The sequence below is a fragment of the Artibeus jamaicensis genome, unplaced genomic scaffold (genome assembly GCF_021234435.1).
Source record: "Artibeus jamaicensis isolate MK-2021 breed Jamaican fruit bat unplaced genomic scaffold, CSHL_Jam_final contig_233, whole genome shotgun sequence".
Lineage (NCBI taxonomy): Eukaryota > Metazoa > Chordata > Mammalia > Chiroptera > Phyllostomidae > Artibeus > Artibeus jamaicensis.
Window position 1 is genome coordinate 59,209,153 of NW_026521486.1, and position 27,168 is coordinate 59,236,320.

At 35.2% G+C, this 27,168-nt stretch overlaps 1 protein-coding gene across 6 annotated transcripts in view; it reads left to right on the plus strand.

Annotated features, from left to right (window-relative positions):
• MON2 (MON2 homolog, regulator of endosome-to-Golgi trafficking) overlaps positions 1-27,168 on the plus strand; it is a 117,797-nt gene that overhangs the window by 52,046 nt on the left and 38,583 nt on the right. For 5 of the 6 annotated variants that reach the window (XM_037140296.2, XM_037140297.2, XM_053661511.1 and 2 more), the window contains 14 exons: positions 3,219-3,451; positions 7,976-8,057; positions 8,774-8,958; positions 11,312-11,424; positions 11,759-11,863; positions 12,249-12,329; positions 12,408-12,481; positions 12,566-12,656; positions 15,408-15,509; positions 16,590-16,700; positions 18,547-18,722; positions 20,603-20,765; positions 23,091-23,384; positions 25,311-25,509. In XM_037140296.2, coding sequence (XP_036996191.1) covers positions 3,219-3,451; positions 7,976-8,057; positions 8,774-8,958; positions 11,312-11,424; positions 11,759-11,863; positions 12,249-12,329; positions 12,408-12,481; positions 12,566-12,656; positions 15,408-15,509; positions 16,590-16,700; positions 18,547-18,722; positions 20,603-20,765; positions 23,091-23,384; positions 25,311-25,509 — 2,009 coding nt within the window. The remainder of the gene's footprint in view (positions 1-3,218; positions 3,452-7,975; positions 8,058-8,773; positions 8,959-11,311; positions 11,425-11,758; positions 11,864-12,248; positions 12,330-12,407; positions 12,482-12,565; positions 12,657-15,407; positions 15,510-16,589; positions 16,701-18,546; positions 18,723-20,602; positions 20,766-23,090; positions 23,385-25,310; positions 25,510-27,168) is intronic. The other variant, XM_037140298.2, reaches the window with a different exon arrangement.

Genomic DNA, 27,168 nt, shown 5'->3' on the forward strand with positions numbered 1-27,168 from the left:
ACCAGCCAGGGCAAAGCTTCACTTCTTTTATTTTGCATCCATATGCAATCATTTCTGTGAACATACTGATTTACCAGTGTTTTGAACTCTGCATGTGATATGTTGGTTATCTTCTGTTGCTTAGTTCTTTTTCTGGGGTTTTGATTTGTTCTTTCATTTGGGCCTTATTTCTTTGTCTCAGCATACCTGTTCCATTGTAAGGGGCAGAGCTTTAGATATTCACCAGGGTGGGGCAACCCAGGTCACTGCCTTGTGTTACTGTATGTGGTGGAGAAATCCAAGAGGGAACAATGCTGCTTTGCTTGCTGGGTTTTCCACTGGCTTTCAGTCACTTCCTCAGCTTCCCACAAGGAAATTGGTTCCTTCTAGTGCTGATTCCCAGGTAGGTGGGTTTGTGTATGTTCTAGGACCTCTTGGGTCCCTCCAACAGACTCTGCTAAGAAACAGGGAGTTTCTCCTGCCCATGCAACCCCTACAGGTTTTTACATCCAGAGGTTTTGAGGCTTTATTTCCCTGCAGTGGAACCCTGGGTTGGCTCTCTGTCTTGCTCCCCAGTTGTGCCTCTCAGTTTATCCCCAGGCCAATTTGGGACTGCCTGTCCTCCATTTGCCACCTTGCTTTCCCTATCCTCCAGCTACTGCCTTACTGCATGTCCACTCCACCTTGGCTGTCCATTTCTGCCCCTTCTACCAGTCTAGATAAATGTTTCTTCTCTAATTCCTGGGTTGTCAGACTTCCATATTGTTCGATTTTCTGGCCGTTTGGTATTTTGTTTTTAAATTTGTTGTTGTCCTTCTTTTGGTCATGCAAGGAAGCAAAGCATATTTCCCTATGCCTCAATCTTGACTAGAAGTCCTGTATTCTTCCAGTTCTCTACAGTGGCTCCTTTCAAAGTCGAGCTTGTAACAGTTTTTGCAACTTGACCTTAACTTTTAAATATTTAAATAAATGTATTATGTTTTATAAAAAAGGAATTTATGTAGTAATTATAATAAAATACCACTGAAACATTGAGGTAAGAAAGTGTGCTTTGTTTTATGTTTGTGGTATAAATAAAAAGTATAAATTACCTTTGTCTCTTAACTGTTTTAGCACTTATAGTCTGTACCACAGAATTTGGGAATTAGAGTTTCTGATATTTAGGATTATTTTATCTGTTACAGATGTAGTTTCCCAATAGATCATATGTTCTTTAAAAATAGAGATTTGTCTAAGAAGATGCTTAACACTTATTAGTTTTGTATATGGCTCTATAAGGCTAATTAGCCAGGTAAAAATTAGACCCAGAAACTTGACCTCTTCATTTGAGCTTATATTTCTCGAATAATAATGTAAATATATTTTTAATTGATTACCTAATTTTTAAAATGCTCAGGTTAAATTGATAGGCTTTAGGGTCTGACTTGGGTTAAAAACTGATTAATAAGTAACTGTTACCTTAGTCCTCAGTTTCATCATCTGTCTCTTAAGAGTTTTTGTGAGGAGTTAAATGAGAATATATACAAAAAACTTGAGGAGTCCCAGGTTGAGAGTCAATAAATGATAGCTATTCATAGGTGTTTTTATTTTTTATCTCAAATTTTACATTTTTTTATAAACATTCTGCCCTATCTAGTCTTGATTATGATTCAGGGACTTTAAGAATTTGAAATACTGAACAACTTTCATTAACTTTTTGTAGTGATTTTAATTTTGTTTTTGATATATAATTCATATACCATAAAATTCACCCTTTTACCATGTACACTCTATGGTTTTGTTATACTCAGAGGTTATGCAGTCATAACCACCATCTAATTCCAGAATTTTTTTGTCCCAGAAAGAAACCCCATATTCATTAGCATTCATTCTCCAATCTCCCTTTCCCCACCCCAAGCAATCACTAATCTACTTTCTGTCTCTGTTGATTTGCCTGGTCTGCATATTACTTTGTATATGTGGAATCACACAATAAATATTCTTTTGTGTCATGCTTCTTTCATGCAGCATAATGTTTTTAAGGTTCATCTATGTTGTAGGTACTTCACTTCTTTTTATGGCTGGATAATATTCTGAAGTATGATATCATTTTGTTTATCTCTTCATTAATGATAGACTTTTGGATTGTTTCTACTTTTTGGCAATAAATAATGCTGCTATGAGCATTTGTCAACAAGTTTTTGCATAGACGTATGTTTTCATTTCTCTTGGATGCATACCTAGAAGTGACGTTGTTGGGTCATATAGTTACTGTATGTATAACTTTTTGAGGAACTCCCAGACTGTTTTCTCAAGTGACCACGTTGTTTTACATTCCCACCAACAATGTATGGGAGTTCAAATGTCTCCACATCCTCAACAATGCTTGTCATTGTCTATCTTTTGGTTGTAGTTATCCCAGGGGGTGTTTTTGCCCATGTTTTCTTCTAAGAAGTTTTACTTTTACCTCTTATGTTTAGATCACTGATTCATTTTGTGTACATTTTTGTTTAATATGGGACTCCAATATCACTTTTTTATATGTGAATATCCAGTTATTCTAGCACCATTTGTTCTTTCCTCATTGAGTTGTTCTTTCTACATTGAATTATCTGGACATATTATGGAATTAAGGAAATTAAAACCATAATTCCCTATTTGCCATGACTTAAGACAAAATATTTGTTGTCTTTTTTTAAAGCTTTGACCTAACCATGGGTAGAAGTTCCTCTAAAATTTGAACTTGACACATTGATACTCTAAGTGTTATTCTTAACATGTTGGCAGATTGTATCAGGGATAAGTGAGCTTGATATCTCACAATAATAAATACTTTTCCCCAGTGTGAAAGCATCTGCTTTTTTATAAGATTGATTTGATTTGATAGCACCTTATTTTAAAAGCTCCAAATCAGGGTTTGAGATGTTTTGTAATTACTGTAAGCCTTACTCTACATTGTATGTAACTCTTGGTTTTTTAAATATCAACAATTCATGAAAATATTGGTACAATTTGAGGAGAGGCAAAAAAGTAAATTATTAAAATAATCAGTTATGGCATTGGTCAAGCTATAACTTTTCAAATGAGTTTCTTAGAATACCATGAAGGAGGAAGAAAAAACTCAGTAACGTTCATTTACTTTTGCTATTCTGTTAATAGCAAACCAAACTTATTTCTGTAACCTATAGATTATAGTAATGGTTTAATATATTTTCATCACTGAGGCTTCTAATAGTGTTCTGGTTTTTTCATAATTTCAGCCTAGAGATGTTGGACAAAGTCGAGCCTCCAACTATACCAGAAGGTTACGCCATGTCTGTGGCATTCCATTGTTTGCTAGACCTTGTACGTGGAATCACTAGTATGATTGAAGGAGAGCTAGGAGAGATTGAAACAGAATGTCAGACCACCAGTGAAGCAGCTTCTTCACCAACACAGTCATCAGAACAACCAGAATTACAGTCAACATCAGACCAAATGGATAAGGAAAGAGGTATATTATTATGATCTATATTCTTAATTACTAATTAAATAATTAGTGATAATTAATACTAATAATTAAATAATTTGAAATTTACAGAGAGGTTGCAAAAATAGTATAGTTTCCATGTATTCTTCACCCTGATTTCCCAGTAGTTAACAACACCCTATTTGCATTATCATTCTCTCTGTTTATATATGTGTCACTGTCCTTTTTTCTGAACCATTGTAGAGTAAGTTGGAGACATGAGGCCCCTTAATACTTTAATGTATATTTTCTAAAAATAAGGGCAGTTTCCTAGATAACCACGGTATAGTCACCATTAGAAATTAAGCATCAATCCAATATTACCATCTAATCCCAGACCCCATTTAAATTTTTCCAGTTGCCTCAGTAACATCCTTATGGTCTGGGATCACATATTGAATTTAGTTCCATGAGTCTATACTGTCCTTTAACCTTGAAATTTTTTTAGTTCCTTCTTGTTTTATATGACCCTGACATTTTTTAACAGTATAGGCCAGTCACTTTTAGTTTGTCTTCTGTTTTTTTCATAATTCGATTCAATTTAATCACTTGTGGCAGAAGTATTGCTGTGCTGTTCTTCTTGTGTTCCACATATCAGGAGATATAACAGTATCAGTATGTCTCATTATTGGTGATGTTAACTTTTATTATTTGGTTAATATGTCCACCATGTTTTTTCAATGTAAAGATAATTTTTAACTTTATGTGGAAAAATACTTTGAGATCTCTACTGTAAAAGAGCTTTCCCCTCTTCCTTCTTTTTTTCACTTATTTATTTATATTAGTATGAATTCTTGTATTCCTATTTTATTCAAAGGGTTATACTTTGTGAATATTATTACATGGTTTGACACTCAAATTGTCCTTGACATGGCCAGTGAGGACTCTTTCCAAGCTAGCCTGTGTGCCCTTTTAATCTATCCTTGTGCCCTTTTTACATTTTTATGAGCACGCTCTTACTCTCTGATACAACAAATTATTCCGAGCTCATCTTGGATTGTTCTTGCCCACTTATTTTTTCCAGGAGTCCTTGTTCCTTTTAGTGCAGAATAGTGTTTAGAAATTAACAATGGGCACTAGGTATGCTTTCTGGTACCTGCATAGAAAATACACACACACAGGACTTCTGGCCAGGATGGAGGCGTAGGTAGACACACTGTGCCTCCTCGCACAACCAAAAGGAGGACAATGGTGATTTTAGAAGCAAAAAACATCCAGAACAGAAATAAAATCGAACCATATATAAGTCTAACAACCAAGGAATTGAAGAGATATTCATCCAGACCTGTAGGAGGAGCAGAGACGGACAGCCGGGACAGAGAGGACTCATGGCAAGGTGGTGGCTGGAGGATGGGGGTGGGCAAGGTGGCAGCTGATGGAACAGTGGTCCCACATTTGTGTGCAGATAAACCGGGAGGAACAACTGGGGACTGAGCCAGACAACCCAGGGTTCCAGCATGAGGAAATAAAGTCTCAAAACCTCTCACTAGAAAAACCTGTGGGGGTTGTGGCGATGGGAGAAACTCCTGGCCTCACAGGAGAGTTCATTGGAGAGACCCACAGGGTCCTAGGAGTACAGAAACCTGCCCTCCCACGAATTAGCACCAGAAGGGCCCAGTTTGCTTGTGGGCAGTGGTGGAATGACTGGAAGCAGGCAGAGAGCTGAGCAAGTGGCATTATTCCCTCTCTGACCCCTCCCCAACATACAGCGTCACAACGGAGCAATTGGGTTGCCCTGCCCTGGTGAACACCTAAGGCTCTGCCCCTTACTACACAACAGGTGCACCAATACAAAAAAAAAAAAAAATGGCCCAAATGAAAGAACAGATCACAGCTCCAGAAAAAGACTTCCGGCCAAGATGGAGATGTAGGTGGAAACACTATACCTTTTCGCACAACCAAACTTAAGGACAGCACAGATTCAGAAACAAAAACTCAACCAGAACAGACAGAAAATTGAATTGTACCGAAGTCGGACAACAACAAACCATTCATCCAGACTGGTAACAGGGGCAGAGTCAGTGGCAGGCAGAGTGGGGTCCTGGCAGGAAGAGGCGGTGGTTGGCAGACCCAGAGGCACACAAGGCAGCTGGCTGACCACAGACACACATTTGCGCAGATAAACCAGGCAGAAAAAGGGGAATGAAACAAACTGTACAACCCAGGGCTCCAGCGACGAGAAATAAAGCCTAAAAGCACCGATTGGAAAAACTTGCAAGGGTTGAGGTGCCGGGAGTGGCTCCCAGCCTCACAGGAGAGTTCGCTGGGGAGACCCACAGGGTCCTAGAATATACACAAGCCCACACACCTGGAACCAGCACCAGAAGGGCCCAGTTTGTTTGTGGGAAGCGGCAGAGGGGACTGAAATCCGAGAGAACGGAGCAAGTACCATTATTCCCTCTCTGACCCTGCCCCCACACACAGCGTCAAAACCCAGCAACTAGGTTGCCTGGCCTCGGTGAACACTTAAGGCTCTGCCCCTCATACATAACAGGTGGGACCTGACCAAAAATGGCTCAATCAGAAGAACAGATCAAAGCCCCAGAGCCAATACTTTTAAGCGACCAAGAGATAGCCAACCTATCAGTTTACAGTTCAAAACACTGGTGATCAGGATGCTCACAGAATTGGTTGACTATGGTTGCAAAATAGAGGAAAAAGTAAAAGCTTTAAAGAGTGAAATAAAGGGAACCAACAGTGAAGGGAAGGAAACTGGGACTCATATCAATGGTTTGGACTAGAAGGAAGAAGTAAATACTCACCCACAACAGAATGAAGAAACAAGAATTAAAAAAATGAGGGAAGGGTTAGGAATCTCCAGGACAACTTTAAATGTTCCAACATCCCAATCATAGGAGTGCCAGAAGGAGAAGAGAAAGAGGAAGAAATTAAAGATTTATTTGAAAAAATAACAACGGAGAACTTTCCCAATCTGGCAAAGGAACTAGACTTCTAAGAAGTCCAGGCGACTCAGAGTCCCAAAGAAGTTGGACCCTAGGAAGCACATACCAGGGCACATCATAATTACATTACTCAAGATTAAAGATAAAGAGAGAGTCTTAAAAGCAGCAAGAGAAAAGGAGACAGTTACCTACAAAGGAGTTCCCATAAGACTATCATCTGATTTCTCAAACCTTGCAGGCAAGAAGGAGCTGAAAAGAAGTATTCCAAGTCATGAAAGGCAAGGACCTACATCCAAGATTGCTCTATCCATGAAAGCTATCATTTAGAATGGAAGGGAAGATAAAGTGTTTCCCAGATAAGGTCAAGTTAAAGGAGATGATCATCACCACACCCTTACTATATGAAATGTTAAAGGGACTTATCTAAGAAAAAAATGATGATAAAAAATGTGAACAGTAAAATGACAACAAATTCACAACTGTTAAAAACTGAACCTAAAAAAAAAAATTAAGCAAAGAACTAGAATAGGAATAGAATCACAGAAATGGAGATCAAATGGAAGGTATCAGCTGGCAGGGGGAGAGGGCAAATAGAGGAAAAGCTACAGGGAATAAGTAGCATACATGGTAGGTACAAAATAGACAGGGGGAGGTTAAGAACTGTATAGGAAATGTAGAAGCCAAAGAACTTATATGTATGGCTCATGGACATGAACTAGGGTAGGAGGGCGATGCAGTTGGGAGGGGGTTTAGAGAGCAGAGGGGAATAAGGGGGGAAAATGGGACAACTGTAGTAGCATAATCAATAAAATACATTAAAAAAAGGACATACACATAAATACACATACATAAGCACACATCTCTCTACATTAAAAATATTTATGTCAACACCAAGAAATGACATTTTTTCCAGTTACATTTTACTATGTCAAGGTTTTTATTTTACTTTCCATATTTGTAATTCCCTTCTTCCACAGTGAGAAACTTGGCCCCTTTTTACTCAATTTGTTTACTTATTTGCTCAATTCCCAATGTATGTAACCAGTCTTCTAGCTGAACCAGCTTATTACATTGACTCACTCCCAGCTGTTCACATAGGGTGAAAGTTTGGCCCAATTAAGGGAAAGGGAATAGGAATTGATCTATAACTTCCTCAGTGAGAAGTTAATGTCCCTGAACTTCAGTTTCTTCCATCTTTTTAAAATAGTGGAAATGAGGGTAGGGGAGAAAAATACCCATTTTAAACAATAATGGAGAGGGTAAAAGAAGGTGTCTGGAAATCCTTTGTAAATTATACGCTTGAAATAGTGGTTTTGTTTTATATATATATATGGTATCATTTAACTTGTATAGAAAAAGATCTGGCCATTGATATTTTAAAATAACTTTGTTTTAAGACATTGAATTCTGAAACTATAATGTGCTTTTTATGTTTTCATTTTATTCAGATACATTTTAAGTATAAGAGCTTTAGTATTGAATAATTGAGTTGTTGATAGAATATGTGTTATATTATCACATGACCAGGGAGATTTTAGAATTTGAAAAATTGTGGAGTACAGTGTCATCTATACTTATTGAATATTGTGGGTTTTTTTTTTTTAAGTTAATAGAGCTGTTTGGGAAGAAATGGTGAATGCTTGCTGGTGTGGTCTACTCGCTGCTCTCTCACTACTTCTTGATGCCAGGTATTAGGTCTCTATAAGTTTTATTTTTCATGTCACAATTAACAAAACATTTCCACTAAAATGGTTTACCTAAATTTTCCCTAAGAATTATTTTCTAATTTTAGTATGTTATTTGTGTATAATATTATTTTTTGTGTTTTTAAAAAAGATCTTATTTACTTTTAAAGAGAGGGGAAGGGAGGGAGAAAGAGTGGAAGAGAAACATCCATCAGTCACATCTCGCACACCGCCCCCAACCAGGGTCCTGCCCCACAACCCAGGCTTGTGCCCTGACAGGAATCGAACCTACAGCCTTTTGATTTGCTGGATGACACCCAACCCACTGAGCCACACCAGTCAGGGCTATTCTTTGTTTTGATTCTTGTCCCCCATCCTGTTCTTGCCCTGCTCCTTACCAGAACTATTGTGACTATTTTAATGGAAAATTAAGCAACACTAAAATTATTTGAAGCCTTATTGCTACTTTATAGTTATGATAATTAGTTATTTGATTTCTTCGATGTTTTTTTTTAAAATCTCAGAATTCACTGATTTTAAAATGCTTGATTTTTTAATTTTGACCAATATATTAGTTAAAATTCTTTCTTCAAGTATGTTGATTTTGATAATTATTAATAGATTTTCTTTAAATTTCACTGAATACCTAATTCTCCATAATGTTTGTCCTGTAATTAAAAATCATATTAGTCATATTACATAAAATACTTTTTTTTCAGCACAGATGAAGCTGCTACTGAGAATATTTTAAAAGCTGAACTGACTATGGCTGCTCTTTGTGGAAGACTGGGTCTAGTAACCTCGAGAGACGCCTTTATAACTGCTGTGTGCAAAGGTTCCCTGCCTCCCCATTATGCTCTTACAGTACTGAACGCCACCACTGCAGCCACGCTGTCCAACAAATGTAAGTCTTCAGTTCCTCAGAGTTCTGTTCATCTGCTCAGGGGTACATAGCAGAGAGTGAAGATATAGAAATCCTGAGCTCAAGCTTCTGCTTTTCTACTCACAGACTCTGTGACCTCTGTGCGAAGTTAATGTCCCCGAACTTCAACTTCTTTCATCTTTTTAAAATAGTGCAAATGAGGGTAGGGGAGAATAATACCAATTTTAAATAATAATTGGGAGGAGCCCTGGCTGGTGTGGTTCAGTGGATTGAGTGCCAGCCTCTGAACCAAAGGATCACCAGGTGGATTCCCAGTCCAGGGCACATGCCTGTGTTGCAGCTAGGTCCCTGGTAGGGGGTGCACGAGAGGCAGCCACACATTGATGTTTCTCTCCTCTTCCTCCCTCCCTTCCCCTCTCTCTAAAAATGAACAAATAAAATCTTCAAAAAAATAATTGGGAGGATAAAAGATGTCTGGAAATCCTTTGTAAATTATAACATATGCTTGAAATGGTGGATTGAAGAACAGTAATGTTTGCAACCACTTAGATTAAGTTGATATTTAGAAAATTTTTTTCTTGTGGGATACTTTCAAACCATTTGTTTTACAATTTTTATTTATTTATAGACAGAGGGGAAGGGAAGGAAAAAGAGAGGGAGAGAGATATCAGTGTGTGGTTGCCTCTTGTGAGCCCCAACTGGGGCCCTGGCCCGCAACCCAGGCATGTGCCCTGACTGGGAATTGAACCTATGACCCTTTGGTTTGTAGGCCAGTGCTCAATCCACTGAGCCACATCAGCCAGGGCCTGTTTGTTTTTTATGTATAGCTGCTGCCCAAATAATGAAACCCCAAATCCAGGTGTCTTGTTAGTAGAAGGTATTAAACAGAGTGAAATTTTTTTAAAAATCAATAAAATGTACATAAATATTTTATATGTACATAAAATATAACTTTAGGATTATATTGATTTTATAGATTCATGGAAGGAAAAAAGTTGAATACTTCTTTGCCACATAGTGTCTTTGCATAAATTTATGGGAGTATCATCAGGTGTGAAAAATGATTGCTAATTGGAGCTTGTAAGACTGTCTTTTATAAGATTGTGTGATGTTTTGAAAGTTTTCCATCTCCTGCCTTATCAATATAGTTCTTTTGTTAACTATGTAAAAAAGGAAACTCAGTTGTTAAATACTTTAAATAAGAACACAAAGGTTTACATTTCTTTTTCCATATTCAATTCTACCCAGACCATCCTAGTTTTCAAACAATGACTATTGAGTTGTAGGGGGTGATGGGGGTGTTGGGGTGGGGGCATTAACATTTCTCTTTGCCTTATTGATAGCGGGGCTGAGATTTTTCTTCGCAGTATTGATGGGGGGGCGGTGAAAGGGGTGCTGAGGTTTTTCTTTGCAGTGTTGTTGCCTTAGGAATCACCAGTGATCTTTGTAGCCAGCTGTGGGAAGAAACTGTTCTCCGAGTATTCCAAAGGGATCCCTGTCCCTGTTGTGCCTTCCCCAGGAATCTGAAGAATCAAATTAATAAAACGTACAGTCAAATAATTTGCTTTTCACCTGGGAGCCTGATTGATTGATTATTTCACAACACTGCTGGGTTTTCCATAAGTATTATTATTTTGGCATCTGGGGTGTTGAACTGAAATGAAAAGATTTGTCACTCGAGTGGAAGAGAACCCTGGGATGTTAATATGGTATTAGTTTGTTAATTTTCAGGATTTGGGTAAATGTTGAGACCCTGTTTGAAGCTAAAAAAAGAAAACTTTAGATTACAAAAAAACCTGTTGACACGTAACATTTACCTGTATACAGATGTGAATGTATATGTTTGAGAATTACTCTGAAAACTAGGAAATGCAGAGGATACATTTGACCCAAACTGCTAATCTCTTGTATCAGGCCAATATTATACAGTTTTCTGTTATATCCAGAGTAGTCCCTTACAATTTGCAGATACTGGTCTATGACCAAGTTTATTATACACCTTTTACTTCGTCACATGCAATATAAATTTATTTCAAAATGATAATTCAGTTTTTATACTGAAAATGTGAATTTTGGTCTCTAACTGAAAAGTTTACTGAGAATACATGTTTAAAGTAGTGTCATAATTCTAAGTGCTTTTAAAGAAATCTACCAAAAATTTTATTAATTGTTAAAGTTACATAGAAAATTACTTAATATTTGCCTAATTTGTCTTTGTTTCTGCACTTCCTGCATTTTAAAAACATTTGCATATAGGCAATTAAGTGTCATAGTTGAACTTAGTTTAATCAAGTTAATATTTAAAATAAAACATTGCTTTGAATGCAACATAAAAAGTATTTTTGAATTATTTTTATATTTTTTTCTGTTGTAGCATATTCCATTCAGGGCCAAAATGTTATGATGATAAGTCCATCAAGTGAATCTCACCAGCAAGTTGTGGCTGTGGGTCAACCCCTAGCAGTCCAGCCTCAAGGAACAGTAATGGTAAAGTACTTGCTCTTTTCTTGGTTACCAATTAACTTTCAGGGAAACTTTTGTACCATTTGTTGTATGTTTGCCAAAATTTATACTTATTTACTTTCTTTAACCTGGTGGTGTTATCCTTAGAAAAAATTAGATGAATATGCAGTTGACATTATCATAACCATCAAAGATAACAGCCAACTTTAAGTAAATGAATTTGTTCTATACAAAACCATCCAAACCTATTTTCTTAATATTTTTAGTTTTTATTTTTAACAGTTTGAATATGTTAATGCTTCTTTAAAAGCTTTTAATTTTCAAGAATGCATAACAGTTCTATGTTTTTAAAATACAGTTAACTTCCAAAAATATCCAGTGTATGAGGACTTTACTTAACTTGGCACACTGTCATGGGGCTGTTCTTGGAACATCATGGCAACTTGTCCTGGCAACTCTACAGGTAATTTGTAGTCTCTGGGTCAGAAGTCAGTATTCTTTTCCTATCTAAGAGCTAACAATAAACTAAGCAGTGCCCATTGGTACTTTGAACTGGCTGAAGGAATAGGTAATAAATATGAAAAAAGAGAAGTTGGAAAGGAAAGCAGACATGGCTTGTATTGTATGAAATAATGGAATTCTCAAAATGGCCTAGTTCTTTCTGCTTATCTTGATGTAATAGGTATTTCATAGGTATATTAATTACTAATTTAAAATTTAGTTTTTAGAAGCCTAGCACTGTTTTTAATTTTAGTTATGCAAAGTTACTACTGGGTTTTAATTTTAGTTATTAGGATTTTTGTGTTTATAAATTACTTTGTTTGATTTTTAAAAAATTTTTATTTCAGCATCTTGTATGGATTCTGGGATTAAAGCCTAGTAGTGGTGGTGCCTTGAAACCTGGGAGAGCTGTAGAAGGACCCAGTACAGTAAGTTCTAGTCATTCTTACTCAGTTAGTGTTTTCCATAATGTTTATGTATTATATTTAATTTTATTCTCCTCTTAGGTTCTAACAACAGCAGTGATGACAGATTTACCAGTGATTTCCAATATCCTTTCCAGATTGTTTGAAAGCTCACAGTAAGAATCAGGTTTTTAAATTGGTAGAAACATTATTAGGAATATATTTTGATCAAAATGACTTATTTTATTTTTTTGTTTCAGATACCTTGATGACGTATCATTGCATCATTTAATAAATGCACTTTGCTCCTTATCCCTAGAAGCAATGGATATGGCCTATGGAAATAATAAGGTATGATATTCTACCTATTTGTTTTAAATATGGTACATTATTTAGTTATTGTAAATAATGTATATACTCACTATGATGTCAGTGTTTTACTAGTGGGACATTAGTAAGTAATACCTTGTAGACTAATGCTACTTCATTGAGTTTTTATCATTTATGATTGTTATTTGTTGAGGGAGTAGTGAAGAGAACATGATTTGGCTTATGGTATGTCCCAGTATATCCAGGATGAGGCAGAAGGAGGCTTATAGTTCTTCTTATGGAAAATAGTAAGAAAAATAAGCTATGTTTCATGTGCCTCTTAATTATAATCTTGCCCAGTCCTTAATTATAATTCTGTATGCTATAGCTTGTCATCGTGGCTCATATGACTCATTTAAAGATTAGCCAATAGGGTCTTATTAAGGCAGTGTTTTATAGCACACAGCTAGAGAATTACATAGACATCCAGGTGTTTGAAAATATGTATTATAGTTTACTCCAGATTAAGGCAAGGATACTATAAAATATAGTGAAGTAATAAGTTTCTGGTTATCCTTAATAATTCTATATCTTTAAGAGTAATTCTGAAAACAAATATAAAATATTTTTAATATCTTAAACTATTTTAATGAAATTTTAGCCAGTTTATATGATGATGTCTTAAGAATTTATGCATTCACTCAACGAGCCCAGTGCTTACTATGTACATGACACTGCTAGAAAATACCAGATTTCTACTTTCAAAGAACATATTAATTACTTGGCTCATGGTTAAGTGGCATTTAAGGTGGTACAACAGTCCAAATAAACAATATAGTATTAAGTGATGTAACACTAATTCTCTGAATCCTTATTACCATTTTAGACATTTTGGTGCACATTTCTACTAAACTGAACTAAGATTTATTAAGATGAATTAGAGCTGGACATTGAAAGAATGGTAGGATTTGGATAGGTAGAATAGGGCAGTATCATGGAAATCAAAAGAGAAAAATGTTACAAGAAGTCAAGATCAGCCCTGACTGGGTTGCTCATTTGGTTGGGGCATCATCCTGATATGCTGGGATTGTGAGATTGATTCCAAGTCAGGGCATACGCAAGAATCAACCAATGAATGCATAAATAAGTGGAACAACAATTGGTGTTTCTCTCTCTCTCTCTTTTTCTCTCTGTCACTCTCTTCTGGCCCAGCTTTCTCTCTCTCTGAAATCAATTTTCAAAAACCTTAAACAAAAAAGCAGTCAAGATCAATGAGGACTGAAAAAAATACGAGATTTGATTATTATTAGTTTATTATTAACCTAGAGTGGTAGGAATAGGTGTCATATTTCAGAGGTCCTTGGAGAGAACAAATGGTGAAAAAATGAACATTGGAATAGGGATGACTTCCATGAGAATGTGTTCACATCTCTTTATTTTAGGCTTTACTTTTGTAAAATAGAGTGCTAATTACTGAAAGGAAATAAAAATATTCAAGTGTCAACTTAATAAAAATGTTTTTTGATGGCAGCATAAGAATTTATTATTTAACTGTGCTTTTTATAAAAATTATTATAAATATGCAGGTGCTCAAATAAATAGAAACTTCTCCATTTTTCTACATTTTTAAAAGTTTATCAGTATCAGCTGTTTGAGTAAGTTAAATTTTATGGGTAGTAAAGATGTATATATCAGTGTTATTTAGCGATGTCTTTAAAATAACCAGTCATCTCATTTTGGTCCTCATTTCAGGAATTTATGCTAATGTATTGAGGAAGTAGCTGATGGTAAAGCCTGTAAATTCTTTTAGAAGGAGCTGATGTTGATTATACTGGTGCAGGCATATTATCATGCTCATAACAGTAATAAAAATAACAAAGCAAAAGGAGTAAAGCATAATATGTAATAATAAAGCAAAATAATAGTTTGTTTACTGTATGTCAGACACTAACTTACATTATGTTATTTAATTGTTTAAGATAACTCTGTAAGTTGTCTTAATCATGTGCTCTTACTGAATTCTGTAAGGTTCAGTAGTTGTTTCTGTATTTTATAGATGAAATAGCTTAAGTTTATAGATGAAACCTGAGATCACCTATTTTGTAATTGGTGAAGCTGAATTTGAACCCACATATGTCTTATTCCAGAGCTCCATCCTTAACCACTTCACTCGTGGCTGTAACTGCTGTGTGCATCAAAGTCAGCTATGGGATTTTTTAAAAATACAAATGTCAGGGCCACATTCTAGGCTTCCTAAATAAGGATCTTTGAGTACAAGGCCTGGATATCTATACATTCTTTTAAATGAGAGAGGGAGAATGCACTTGCAAGCTCTTTGGTATTTCTTCTAAGGACACTAATCCTCTTGCATCAGGGCTTCATCCTTATGATCTCATTTAATGTTAATTATCTCTGTATAGGCTCTATCTCCAAATACCGTAACACTGGGCATCAGAGTTTCGACATAGCAGTTTTAGGGGCACAGATTTCAGCCCATAGCAGAATTATTCTGGTCAGAAGACTAGCCATTCTCTGTATCTGGGATAATTTTTTAATTTACTTTCTCCTCACTAAAGCAGCCTCTTTCCAACAAATTTTCCAATTAGGAGCTATTCTGGATACTTGAAGGTGGGTAGAAAGACTTATGATAGCTGAGGTTTTGTTATATTTATTGGTAACTTTATACTAGCTAATCATACATTAATTATAGTCATGCTCTTTAGCGTATTCTCAGTTTTATTTACCCAGATTTATTTATTTATCTAATGTTAAAACAAAATATTTTCTCTCTAGGAACCATCTCTTTTTGCTGTTGCTAAATTGTTAGAAACTGGTCTAGTTAACATGCACCGAATAGAAATTCTATGGAGACCTCTAACTGGCCATCTACTTGAGGTAACCTCTTTTTAAAAATTATTGTATTTATTTTTTTAAGAATAAAGACATAAACAATAAGCTAATGACTCTGGATAACCATATGAAAATCAGAATTAACTCTGTTCCTGTACTTGTGTCTATATATTTTATCAGGGACTAAATGAAGTTCATTGCCTTGTAAAGGAATAGGTTCCTTTTCTTTTTGGCTGAAAATGGGCCATATAGCAATGAAATCTCTGCATTTTCCTTTAGCTGTTAACTTGAGATCCCTTTTATTTTATAATCTTTTACTAACCTCATTATCAGTTCTGAAACTTCAAGGCAGTTGGGGCTGATTTAGTAGTAAACACTTTTCATATGATTATGAGATAGATCTTCTACAAAGGGAAAAATCTGTGCAGTATCAGTCATGAACTAACGATAGATAATGCCAGGGGATTTTGTTTGGATTGTATTCTCTTGTATTCAAGTTAGGGTGATTCTTAATAATTAGCTGCTTCTTAATAACAGCTCCTCCTGTCAGTGTACATCTGTACGTGCAGTTTAGGGTTAGGATGCTGTGATCATTTCGTATTAGTTTACTAACCAGAGAAAGGGATTATTCTTAATAAGAAAAACAAATGTACCGTGCTTTTCCTTTTTTTCCATTTTATTGGGATTACTTTTATGAGGTATTAAAGGACATATGCATATTTCTTTATTACGAACATTCTCAATAGGCAAAAATATGTTTTTCAAATTTTTAGCACATTATTTATGAGAGTGGACCTAATTAGGGATATAAGTACCTGCCTCTTTTGTTTACTCTGATGACATCATTTACTTTTATGAATTCTTCTATTTTTTTGTGACTTGTTTAGTTTCATCTTTTGTCTTCTGTCTCTCTATTGCTTCCTCTTGCCATTATTCAGAAGGTAAGCTTACTTATATTTTGGATATAATATTTTCTTCAGCTGTTATTGGTGAATATTTGATGTAATATTTTAAATGTGAAGGAATGAAAAATGTATTGTCTTCACTTTTCTTTTCACAGATTGATATGGGAGCTTAAGTATACATATTATATATTTAATTTTTGGCCAATGTATCTGCTTGCAGGTCTGCCAGCATCCAAATTCTCGAATGAGAGAATGGGGAGCAGAAGCTTTAACTTCACTTATTAAAGCAGGATTAACATTTAACCATGAACCTCCACTTTCACAAAACCAGGTAGAAAAAAAATCTTTTTAAAAAAGAATATTTAATCTGAAATCATCTTTTTCCACATGTGTTTTTTTCTTAATTTATCAAATGGCTGATACTCTAAAAGTGGGTTTTGTTGCTTAATAATCTATTATTATATGTAGGCTATGCAGCCCTCATGGAAGGTTGGTATGCCTAATTTTGGGGGGTTACATTTGTCTAGAACTGTAAAAACTTTCTTGTGTATGATATTGAACGAAGTTAATAAGATACCTAGAACTGGTCTTCCCATCTAGAAGTTTCAGTGCTCAGGCCTCATTTGGGTGCCCTACATTATCAGTCTTTTCCTTTGGTCATTACCTGTCTCTGATTTTTTTTTTCTCGCTCATCACTCTTGCATGGGTAGAAAACAAATGGCAGAGGAGGCAAACACAGTGAAATAGATTTTTATTTTTCAGTAATTTCAGAGAAATTATTTTATACTTTCAGCATTTACATTAGTCTTGAGTCCTTTGTCCTGACTTACCTAATCATTCACATATCTTATACAGTTTTTCAAAAGTACACAAAAGTTTTGTTGTTTGAACATTGACTAGGATTGAGGCATTTAATAACTATTCCTATTGCCCTCATTAGCTTACTGTATTGTAATTGCATTCTACCAATTTACTCATCAAATACTACCTGGCATATAGTATATGTTCAATGAAATACTTATTGAACATATACTATATGCCAGGTAATATTTTAGCTTTTGGAATAAAATGATGAACAAAACAGAAAAGTTCTACATTTTTATAGAGGGTTTTATTTTAGCGATTTCACATTTTTTGCCTACTGCAATTTGATTTTTTTTGAAAAGGAAACCCTTGTTTAGGGAAGACTCCTAAACTCTTTTTACAAGGTCAGTGTAATCCTAATTCCAAAACCAGATGAAGATGCAACAAAGGAAGAAAAGTACAGGCTAAAATCCTCAACAAAATATTGGCAATCCAGATCCAGCAGTACATCAAAAAGATCATATACCATGATCAAGTGGCATTCAGTGAACTAAATAAATTACTCTTTGGAGAGAAGAAAGTTGAAAATGAAGCAGTGCACATTGGTTAGTGTGGATCATTCAGTTAGAGCGTCATCCTGTACCTAATGGTTGTGGGTTTTATTCCCAGTCAGGGCACATGCCTGAATTGTGGGTTCCATCCCCATTCTGGGCATGTGTAGGAGGCAACCAGTCAATATTTCTCTCTCTCCCTTCTTCTCTCTAAAAGCAATGAAAAAAAAAATGTCCTCAGGTGAAGATAAAAAAAAACAAAGCATGTGCTTTCAGATGCTGCAAGTTAGAATGGAGTGCCTGCCTGCCTCCCTGCCTTCCTCTGTTTAACTCTCCAGCAGATTTTGTGCTTATCTGTCATCTTTGTTTACCAGTTATTCATTTTTAGGAGTATTTTAAATTTAAATACATATGGTATACATTCATAGAGTAAATGAAAGGCAATTTTAGAATTTGGAAATTGTTTTCCTTTCTCCAAATAGAGCTAGATATTGTTTAGATATATATCTAAATCCTTTTGTGAGATTCATTTCTGTATGGGTCTGTAATTTCTGTATGGGTCTGTGAGATCCATTTCTATATGGATCTTTTAACATCTTAAAGATTGATTTTATTCTCTCTTATTGAAAAAAGATATAGATGACAAAATAACTTCTAATGATTAGTGTTAGAGAAATTAAAATCAATGTTTATTTTACTAAAAAAAATTCTATTTACCATTGCAGTCTGAGTGAAGGTGAATTTAAACTTAAAAAGCAACAGTAGATTCTTTTCTGTCTTTCGGGGCTCCTTTTCCTAATTAGTGTCTTGCCCCTTTTTCAGAGGCTGCAGTTGCTTTTACTGAACCCATTGAAGGAGATGTCCAGTATTAACCATCCAGATATTCGACTCAAGCAATTAGAATGTGTGTTGCAGATTCTTCAAAGTCAGGGAGATAGTCTTGGGCCTGGATGGCCATTAGTGCTCGGAGTCATGGGAGCAATCAGAAATGATCAAGGGTAAGTGTTTAAAATTAACATCCAAAAAGTAATATAAAAGGGTATTCTTGTAGTAGTGGTAATTTTTTATGTATGCCCTACCTGCTTAAGTTCAAGATTTATAGTTTTTCTTAGCACTACACTCAGGTGACTACATTGAGTTATTAGGGCTTATCTTTGTTTTGGAAGGATGCAAATGCTGTTTATTTGATGTTTATACAAGAGTACAAGGTTCTTATAATAAGATAAATATATCAATCTAATAAACTGTATAACACATTCAAAGATCGGGCTTTTTTTGTTAAATATTTGCATTTAAGGCTTAACCTCTTTGCATATATTAAATAGTCTAAGAAATTGCTCTTAAGTGACTTTTTCACCGATTTGTTACTTTATTAAATATTTATTTGTGCCTAATGTATTCTAAGTGCTGTGCTTGCTAGTTATTCTGATTACACAGATCAGTAGTTCCTGCTGTAAAAGTAGAACCCTGTGGAAAGGGAACAAGCCCTGTAAGTAGGATATTGTAGTGAGAGAGTAATTCCTTATGTTGCAGAAGAATAGGACTCCAATGGGAGGGACTGTGCCCCTGGAGAAGTGCAGAGCCAAAATTATGAAGGATACTATATATGCTTTTATAAACTATTTGGACTCACTCTCAATACATTTGTGAGGCATTTTAGGATTTTAATCAGAGGAGTGATGTGATCTGATGTACACTTGAGACACGTCACTGTATCAAGCAGCATGGAAGAGTGGATAGGAAAGCCTGCAGTGCTCTCTAGAAGTAGAGGAGGAGGAGCTACTAAACAGATTAACTGGAGGGGCAAAGGGAGAAATAGGAAGTAGAATTAGTAGTGACTCCCGAAATTCTGACTTAGCTCCGTGGATAATAGTATCATTAACTAAATAGGGAATGTACATCTGGAGTAAATGTACGGATTTGTTTAGTTTAAGATTGACCATTGCAGTGGAGTTAGCAGACATTTGGATGTGTTTGTGTGTAATTCTGCAGGATTCACAATGTCTAGTTTTGATGACTAATTTAGGAATTTTACATGATTGAGTTGCTTGAGAGTACTACGAAAATCTAATTTTAAAAATTTATTTGTAGTAGTAAATTTCCTTAGTCCTATAAAATATTGCAATGATTAAAGTAAAAAGATCAGCCAAAACTTAAATGAAGCTGAAGTTTCTTCTCCCAACCTACAGTGCAGTTACAAGATAGGGTGTTGTTGTTAGGATGAAATTAGTATATGTAAAACTCTTAGAAAGTGCCTGACATAGTAAACACTCAATATGTTAGCTATTATAATTTGTTTTCATCATTATTTTTCACCACCAGAATTTATCTTAAAAACAAAATACTTCTTATTCTTTTTATATGAAATTCAGTTACTCTTTTCTTTTGTAGAGTAGATTAGAATTTTGAAATAAGATATACTATAGATATAAAAGACTAAGGAGCTAACTTTCATTCAGTGAATATTTCATTGTGTATGTTTACATGTGCTAGGCATGCTAGATATTGGGGATACAGTGGTAAGGAAGTAGCTGTGGGCAATTTTCTTTCTCATTCAATGTCTTAAGGTTTTTTGGGCTAGTTGATGCAAAATACAAATGGAAATAATATGGCATTAATACACATTTTCAATTCCTTTTTCTAGTCCACTATTTGTATTTCTTATACCTGCAAAGTTGTTAATTAATTATTTTAAATAAGTATATCTTTCTAAAATTTATGTAATTGTTGAAGAACTGTACTATATAACCTATGTTAGAGAAGATTTTGTTGTTCAAATTTTAACATAAAATTTCACATGGTACAGATTACTTAAGGCATGTATTTTCCTTTACATTTCTTTTAAATGCATGGTTATAGATTTCTTCTGTATTTTCAGAGAATCCTTGATACGCACGGCATTTCAGTGTCTTCAGTTGGTTGTGACAGATTTTCTACCGACCATGCCTTGCACTTGCCTGCAGATAGTTGTAGATGTTGCAGGTAGCTTTGGACTTCATAACCAAGAACTTAATATTAGTTTAACTTCCATAGGTTTGTTGGTAAGTACCACTGCTTTTCTTCTGATATGTATAACCTAGAGAGTACTATGCAGTTGAGAGTGAATGCTAAGTAAATAAATTTGCTTTTGGGTCTTTAAGAGTCATTTAAATGACCCCAAAATACCAAACATATCTTTCATAAAGGATTAAATTACATCACTTAAGAAATAATTCATTAGCCCTGGCTGGTGTGGCTCAGTAGATTGAGTGCTAGCCTGCAAACCTAAAGGTCACTGGTTCAGTTCCCAGTCAGACCACGTGCCTGGGTTGTGGGCCAGGTCCCCACTTGCGATCTCTCACACACTAATGTTTCTCTGCTTCTCTTCCTCTCTCCTTTCCTCTCTGTCTGAAACTGAATGAATGGGAGGGGTCTTAAAAAAAAAAGGAAATGGAAAGAAGTAATTCATTAATAGCAGACTATTTGGAACAATTTTGATATATTGAGCTGAAATTTGAGGGCTTTTATGAGTTTGGGGGGATTTAGTAAACAAATAATAGTACATGCAAGAGAGCCAGTTGACTGTAGTATAAAGGTTAATAGATTTTCAATAGTATTTTGGAAGTTTTCATATACTACTTATGTAGTAAATAAAACTTTCATAAAAGGCTTTACCATTTACAGAGTCCTATGGTTTGTCAACACTGCTGTGTTAGCTGTAAGGAGACAGCATGTGATGACGAAGAGCCAAGACTGTAGAAACAGATATGAGGTCTGTCCAGAAGGTATCCAGCCATGTGTTATGAAAACTAGAGACATTTATTGAAGAAGATCCAATATACGAGAAACATTGTGCAAGGACACTGATGAGTCCCCTTCAGAGTAGGCACCTTGGGACCTCACACAGTTCTCCCAATTGCTGTCAGCTGTTCTGTCATCATAGACAGTTTGAAATCTCTTCTCTTTCAAAGGTTGTTTTAGTTTTGAGAAAAGCCAGAAGTCACAGTGCTCTAAATCTGGGCTGTATGGGGCTGAGTCATCTGGAGGATTTGATGTTTTACCAAAAAACTCTGCACAAGACGTGATGCATGAACAAGTGCATTGTTGTCATAAAGCTGTCAATCACCAGTTTCCCCTAGCTGTGGCCTCCTGAATCATCCAAATAGTTTCCACATAGAAGTGTTCAAGCTTAACACAAAATTTGTTGCAGATTCGTTGTTCTACTCACTTATTCATTTTGAATACAGTGGCCACACTGTACACACGCTCACAGTACACACGCTCACTAGATGGCATCTACCACTCCCACTGACTAGTACAGTGGAGTTGTCATTGTTCACACTTGCACATTCCAGTTCACTCTCCTTGGCTGCCAGGTTACATCAGTGTCACACAAACCATTCTCATATTATCAATGGCTGCACTTTTTCCAGACAGACTTCATATATGTATTTTAATTCTGTCTGCTTCTTGTTAAATTATTGACCTTCTGAGCCTCATTTTACTTATTTTGAATATAAAAGTATTCTAAGAGTATTGTTAAATATTACACAAAGTAAATATGTAGTGTTGTCAATATAAATTTATTTAAAAGCAATTATTTAGACACTTTAACATGTATATCATAACTCAGAAGTTTTGAAAGTCAAACTTAAATCCCTTCACAAGGTAAATAACTTAATACTTTACTATGAAAAATATAACATAGGCATTATATATGTTGATAATTGCGCCCAAAGAGTGGTTGGTAATTCATTGTTGATTTCTGCTAGATATTTTGCCTCCTTTATTTTATATTCATGTTCATAGTTTTTGGACTCTACATTTTTACCATTGGTATAATTCTCATTAATTTGCATACCTTCCTGGGTTGAGAATGAAGTCATGAGATATGTCTGGGGATACTAATTGCTCTTGTATGAAATTACAAAATATTATTCAGTGATATAAGGAATTGGTAATAATTTTGTTAGGGTGATAATGGCATCAGGGTAATGTTTTTTAAAGCCCCTTTCTCGTAGAGATTATAAAATAGTCATAAAGTAAATATGACAAAATATTAACAAACAATTTTAATATCTAGGTGGTGGGTATATTAACATATTGATATATTCTTCCTACTTTTTTGTGTTCTTGAAATTTTTCATAATAAAATATGTTAAAATATTAATGTTAGCAGAAGATTTCTCCCCTATAGTCTTTTGCAATCAGATAGAGACACTTGACACAGGAAGAGATGTTTTCATTAAATCCCTTCTACTAGATTTCTGAAGTAATTTTTAGATGTTTTATTCTCAAAGGTAAAACAACCATAGGTTACATATTTGTTTATATCTATAAAATAAAATCTTGAATAAAGTGATATTTTTTTCTATTTTGCTTTTCAGTGGAATATTTCAGATTATTTTTTCCAAAGAGGGGAAACTATTGAAAAAGAATTAAATAAAGAGGAGGCAGCACAGCAGAAGCAGGCAGAAGAGAAAGGAGTGGTTTTAAACCGGCCGTTCCACCCTGCACCACCGTTTGATTGCCTGTGGTTGTGTCTGTATGCCAAACTGGGTGAGCTGTGTGTGGATCCCCGTCCTGCCGTCAGGAAGAGTGCAGGGCAAACTCTGTTTTCAACGATCGGTGCACATGGAACCTTATTACAGCATTCAACATGGCACACCGTTATTTGGAAGGTATTGTCAAATAGCTTGAGTTACCAGCTTTTAATTGGTATACACATATACTTTTTTAATTAAACTTGTTCCTATTATTTTTTAAGATGAATATCCATGCATTTGTGCACTTCACAAAACAGAAAATATTATCTTTGTCATATTTTAAATTGTACCTTATGCAGATCATTAAATATTTAAAACCTCTTCTCTCTTTTCTGTCTTTATTGCTTATCTCTGTCTCTGATTTGTCTTTGCCCTTCCCTTTTCCCCTGTTTTCCCAAGTAAAAATAGGAGTTGCTAACCACTACACATAATTCAAATAGTATAATATAATCAAATAAGAATTTTATGAATAAAAGAATATCAACAGCAGTGAAATTTACTTGCAGAATCACCAAACGAAAGTAGCTTTCAATTGATTAATTCTACATGTCTGTTCATTAAATATACAATTTTTTTGTTCTCTTTTATCCTCTTTTTAAAACTTCATTACAGAGTCAACAGCCAATTAGTGAGCATTTCCTCTTTGCTAAAAGGCTTTCCTTTTTTGTTCCATCTGTTCCATTTTAATAAACCTCAGAATTTTTATGAATTATATTTATAAAATAAATAAAAGTGTCTTCTAAGACAAAAGTATCTTCTAAGTGTCTTCTTAAAATTAATAATGTATCTTCCCCAATAAAAACAAATGAAAGCCCTGCTCCCTCCTGTGTCTTTTGTCTCAACTTTATCCCCTGGCTCCTCAGATCACAAACATGCTTAAGTTTCTGTTACTTTTTAAAGCAAACTGATACTTTTTCTGATTCCTGTTTGCCTTTCAAACAACTTCATTCTTTTTTTTAAATAATTTTTTTAAAGATTTTATTTATTTATCTTTAGAGGGGAAGAGAAGGAGAGATGGAGAGAAATATCAATGTATGGTTGCCTCTTGTGCATCCCCTGCTGGAAACTGGCCTGCAACCCAGGCATGTGCCCGGACTGGGAATCGAACCATGATTCTTTGGTTCGCAGGCCTGCGCTCAGTCCAGTGAGCTGCACTAGCTAAGGCAAAACAAACAACTTCATTCTTAATCTTGCTGCCTAATTCTCAAAGATGTACTTCTTCCTCCCCTCCCCTGCACTCTTTTTATCTCTTATAATTTGATTTCCATATTATTCTACTTCAGAGTTTCTTAAACCTTATGAGCAGATAGTAGAATCACCTAGATGAGTTGTTAAAGCACAGATTGCTGCTCCACCACCCCCTGTCCTCTTGAGTTTCTGACTTTTTTCTCTGTAGTATGGGGCCTGAGAATTTGCACATCTATAAACTTCCTGGATGATGCTAATGCTATTGATTCTGAGGCCATATTTGAGGACCACACAAACTGTTCATAGGTTACAGGTGGTCTTCTAACTGCCAAGTTCTTAGCCAACTCATCTTTTTTGTAGCATTTAACACCGTTGATTGGTTTCTTTTTGAAATTTCTTTCTTTGGTTTGTTTCATAGCATGCTTCTGCTTGTCTATTCACTTTTTGTTTTGTTCCTATTCCTTGCTCTGAATCTACTCTTTAAATGTAAACATTCTTCAAGTTATAACTACTTCCTGTTTCATTTGTCCAAATATCTTCATCTAAGCCTGAAGTGTGAGTTATAACTTCTATTTAGATGTCTCTCATAATTGCATTTTTTTTTGCCTAGACCTTTCTCATTAGTTTCGTTCTTTTTTTATACATTACCCCATAGATGTGCCACTGACACTTCAACAGCCTTAGACAATGTTCTGCCCAATTTATTTTATTTTTCCATGACCTTAAAGATAAGTTAGGAATATGAATACCTCAGTTCAGTTTCTTCTAATACATGGGGATTGATCAGATTATCAGGTATGAGTTTTGTAACAATTCCTAATTTCCTATGCTATGTTATCAGTTATTTACTATATGTATTTTGTAAATATTTAGGTTCTCTTTCATCTATTGGACCGAGTTCGAGAATCTTCTACCACTGCAGACAAAGAAAAGATTGAATCTGGAGGTGGCAATATTCTCATTCATCATTCAAGGGACACAGCAGAGAAGCAATGGGCTGAGACATGGGTTTTAACATTGGCTGGAGTAGCAAGAATCTTCAACACTAGAAGATATTTACTGCAACCTTTAGGTATGTATGTATTTTTTTTCCTGGCGATACGAGTAATTGACGTTAAATAAAATTTGAAAAACACAGATTTTTTTGAAATTCAGATACAACGCTATTCCCAAGAATAATCTTAACTGCCAGTCTTTGTGTTGATGTGTGATGTGTGCATAAGTATACACATTTTAATTTGAGAAAATATGTATTGGGTACCTACTATGGGCTAGCCTCTAGGTGGATACAATGATGAGCAAAATATACATCATCCTTGCTGTCATGGGCATGAAGGAAAAAGTATAACTACATCAAAAGTGCAAAATTGCTACAGTTATAAATGCTACAAAGGAGTGATATATGGTGAGCTTATAATAGGTATTTAACCAGGTCAGTGAGGTCCAGATAAGCTTCCCTATGAAAGCAGTGTTTTACCTGAGATCTGAAGAGTTTGTAGTAGCTCATCAGGCTAAGGTAAAATGAAAAGTGAAAGATAGGCGGAAATAACATGTAAAAGAGGAGAAAATTGAGAAGGGGACATTGAACGCTAGAATGTTTGAAGGTCTGGAATGAAGGGAACAGGAGAAAGTGTGATTCCAGATTGTAAAGTTAGAGAGAAGCCAACCATGCCAAACTATGGAGGTCATATTCATAAGTTGGGACTTCATCCAAAGAGCAGTGAAGATCCACTAAAAGATTTTATTCATGATGCGACATGGTCAGGTAGGCAGTTCTAAAAGATCACTTTGGATGGTATGAAATGGCAGTAGGCAAGGATGGCAGGACCCTATTAGACTAGTTAGGAAGCTGCTGGTGTAAATCAGTGGTTTGCAACCAGGGCTAGTGTTCTTCTGCCCCTCTTCCCCTCAAGACATCTGGCAATGTCTAGAGATGTGGGGTTTTTTTTTTTCATTGTCACAACTGGGGAGGGACACACCCTGCTGGCATCTGGGGACTAGAGGCATGGGATGCTGTTGTACATCTTACAATGCATAGAATAGCCCCCACAGCAAAGAATTATCCAACCCAAAATGTCTGTAGTACTGAGATTGAGAACCCTGATGTAGATTATAGTACCATCATTCTGGTAGTGATAGGGCTAATATAAAAAAATGAACAGAAATACTTTCATACGTAATTGTGAGCATGTTATACATATTATTTTATTTTTTAGTTTATTTATGTTTGTCTTCTTTTTTTTGCTTATGTTAAAGCAAAAGCATATTTACTCTTTACTTAGGCTTTTTGTGTGTTCTTCATATGTATAGTTTTCCTTTTTTTCAAAAATAATTTATAGTGCTTGATTTCTCTTGCACTTTAAGGATATATCTGTCTATTTATATACACACAGGAAATATATATAGTGTGGCAGAAGTAATAATGCCTGTTTGAGTGTGCTTGGTAGGGTAATAATAATGGTGTAATATTTTATAGTTTTAATTTGAACATCTTGCTTAAAATGTCATATGGTATGCTTGAGTGTAATATTGCTATGGCACAGAATTACATGCTTATGATTTTCTAATTTAAAGAAGTGCGTTATTTGTGCCTGACTCCGTGTGTGTGTGTGTGTGTACTTGCATATATACGTATATGTACATGCATATATATATACACATACATATCTTTAAATCTTATGAAAAATGTATGTACAATGAAATGTACCAATTTTAACTGTACACTTGCTGA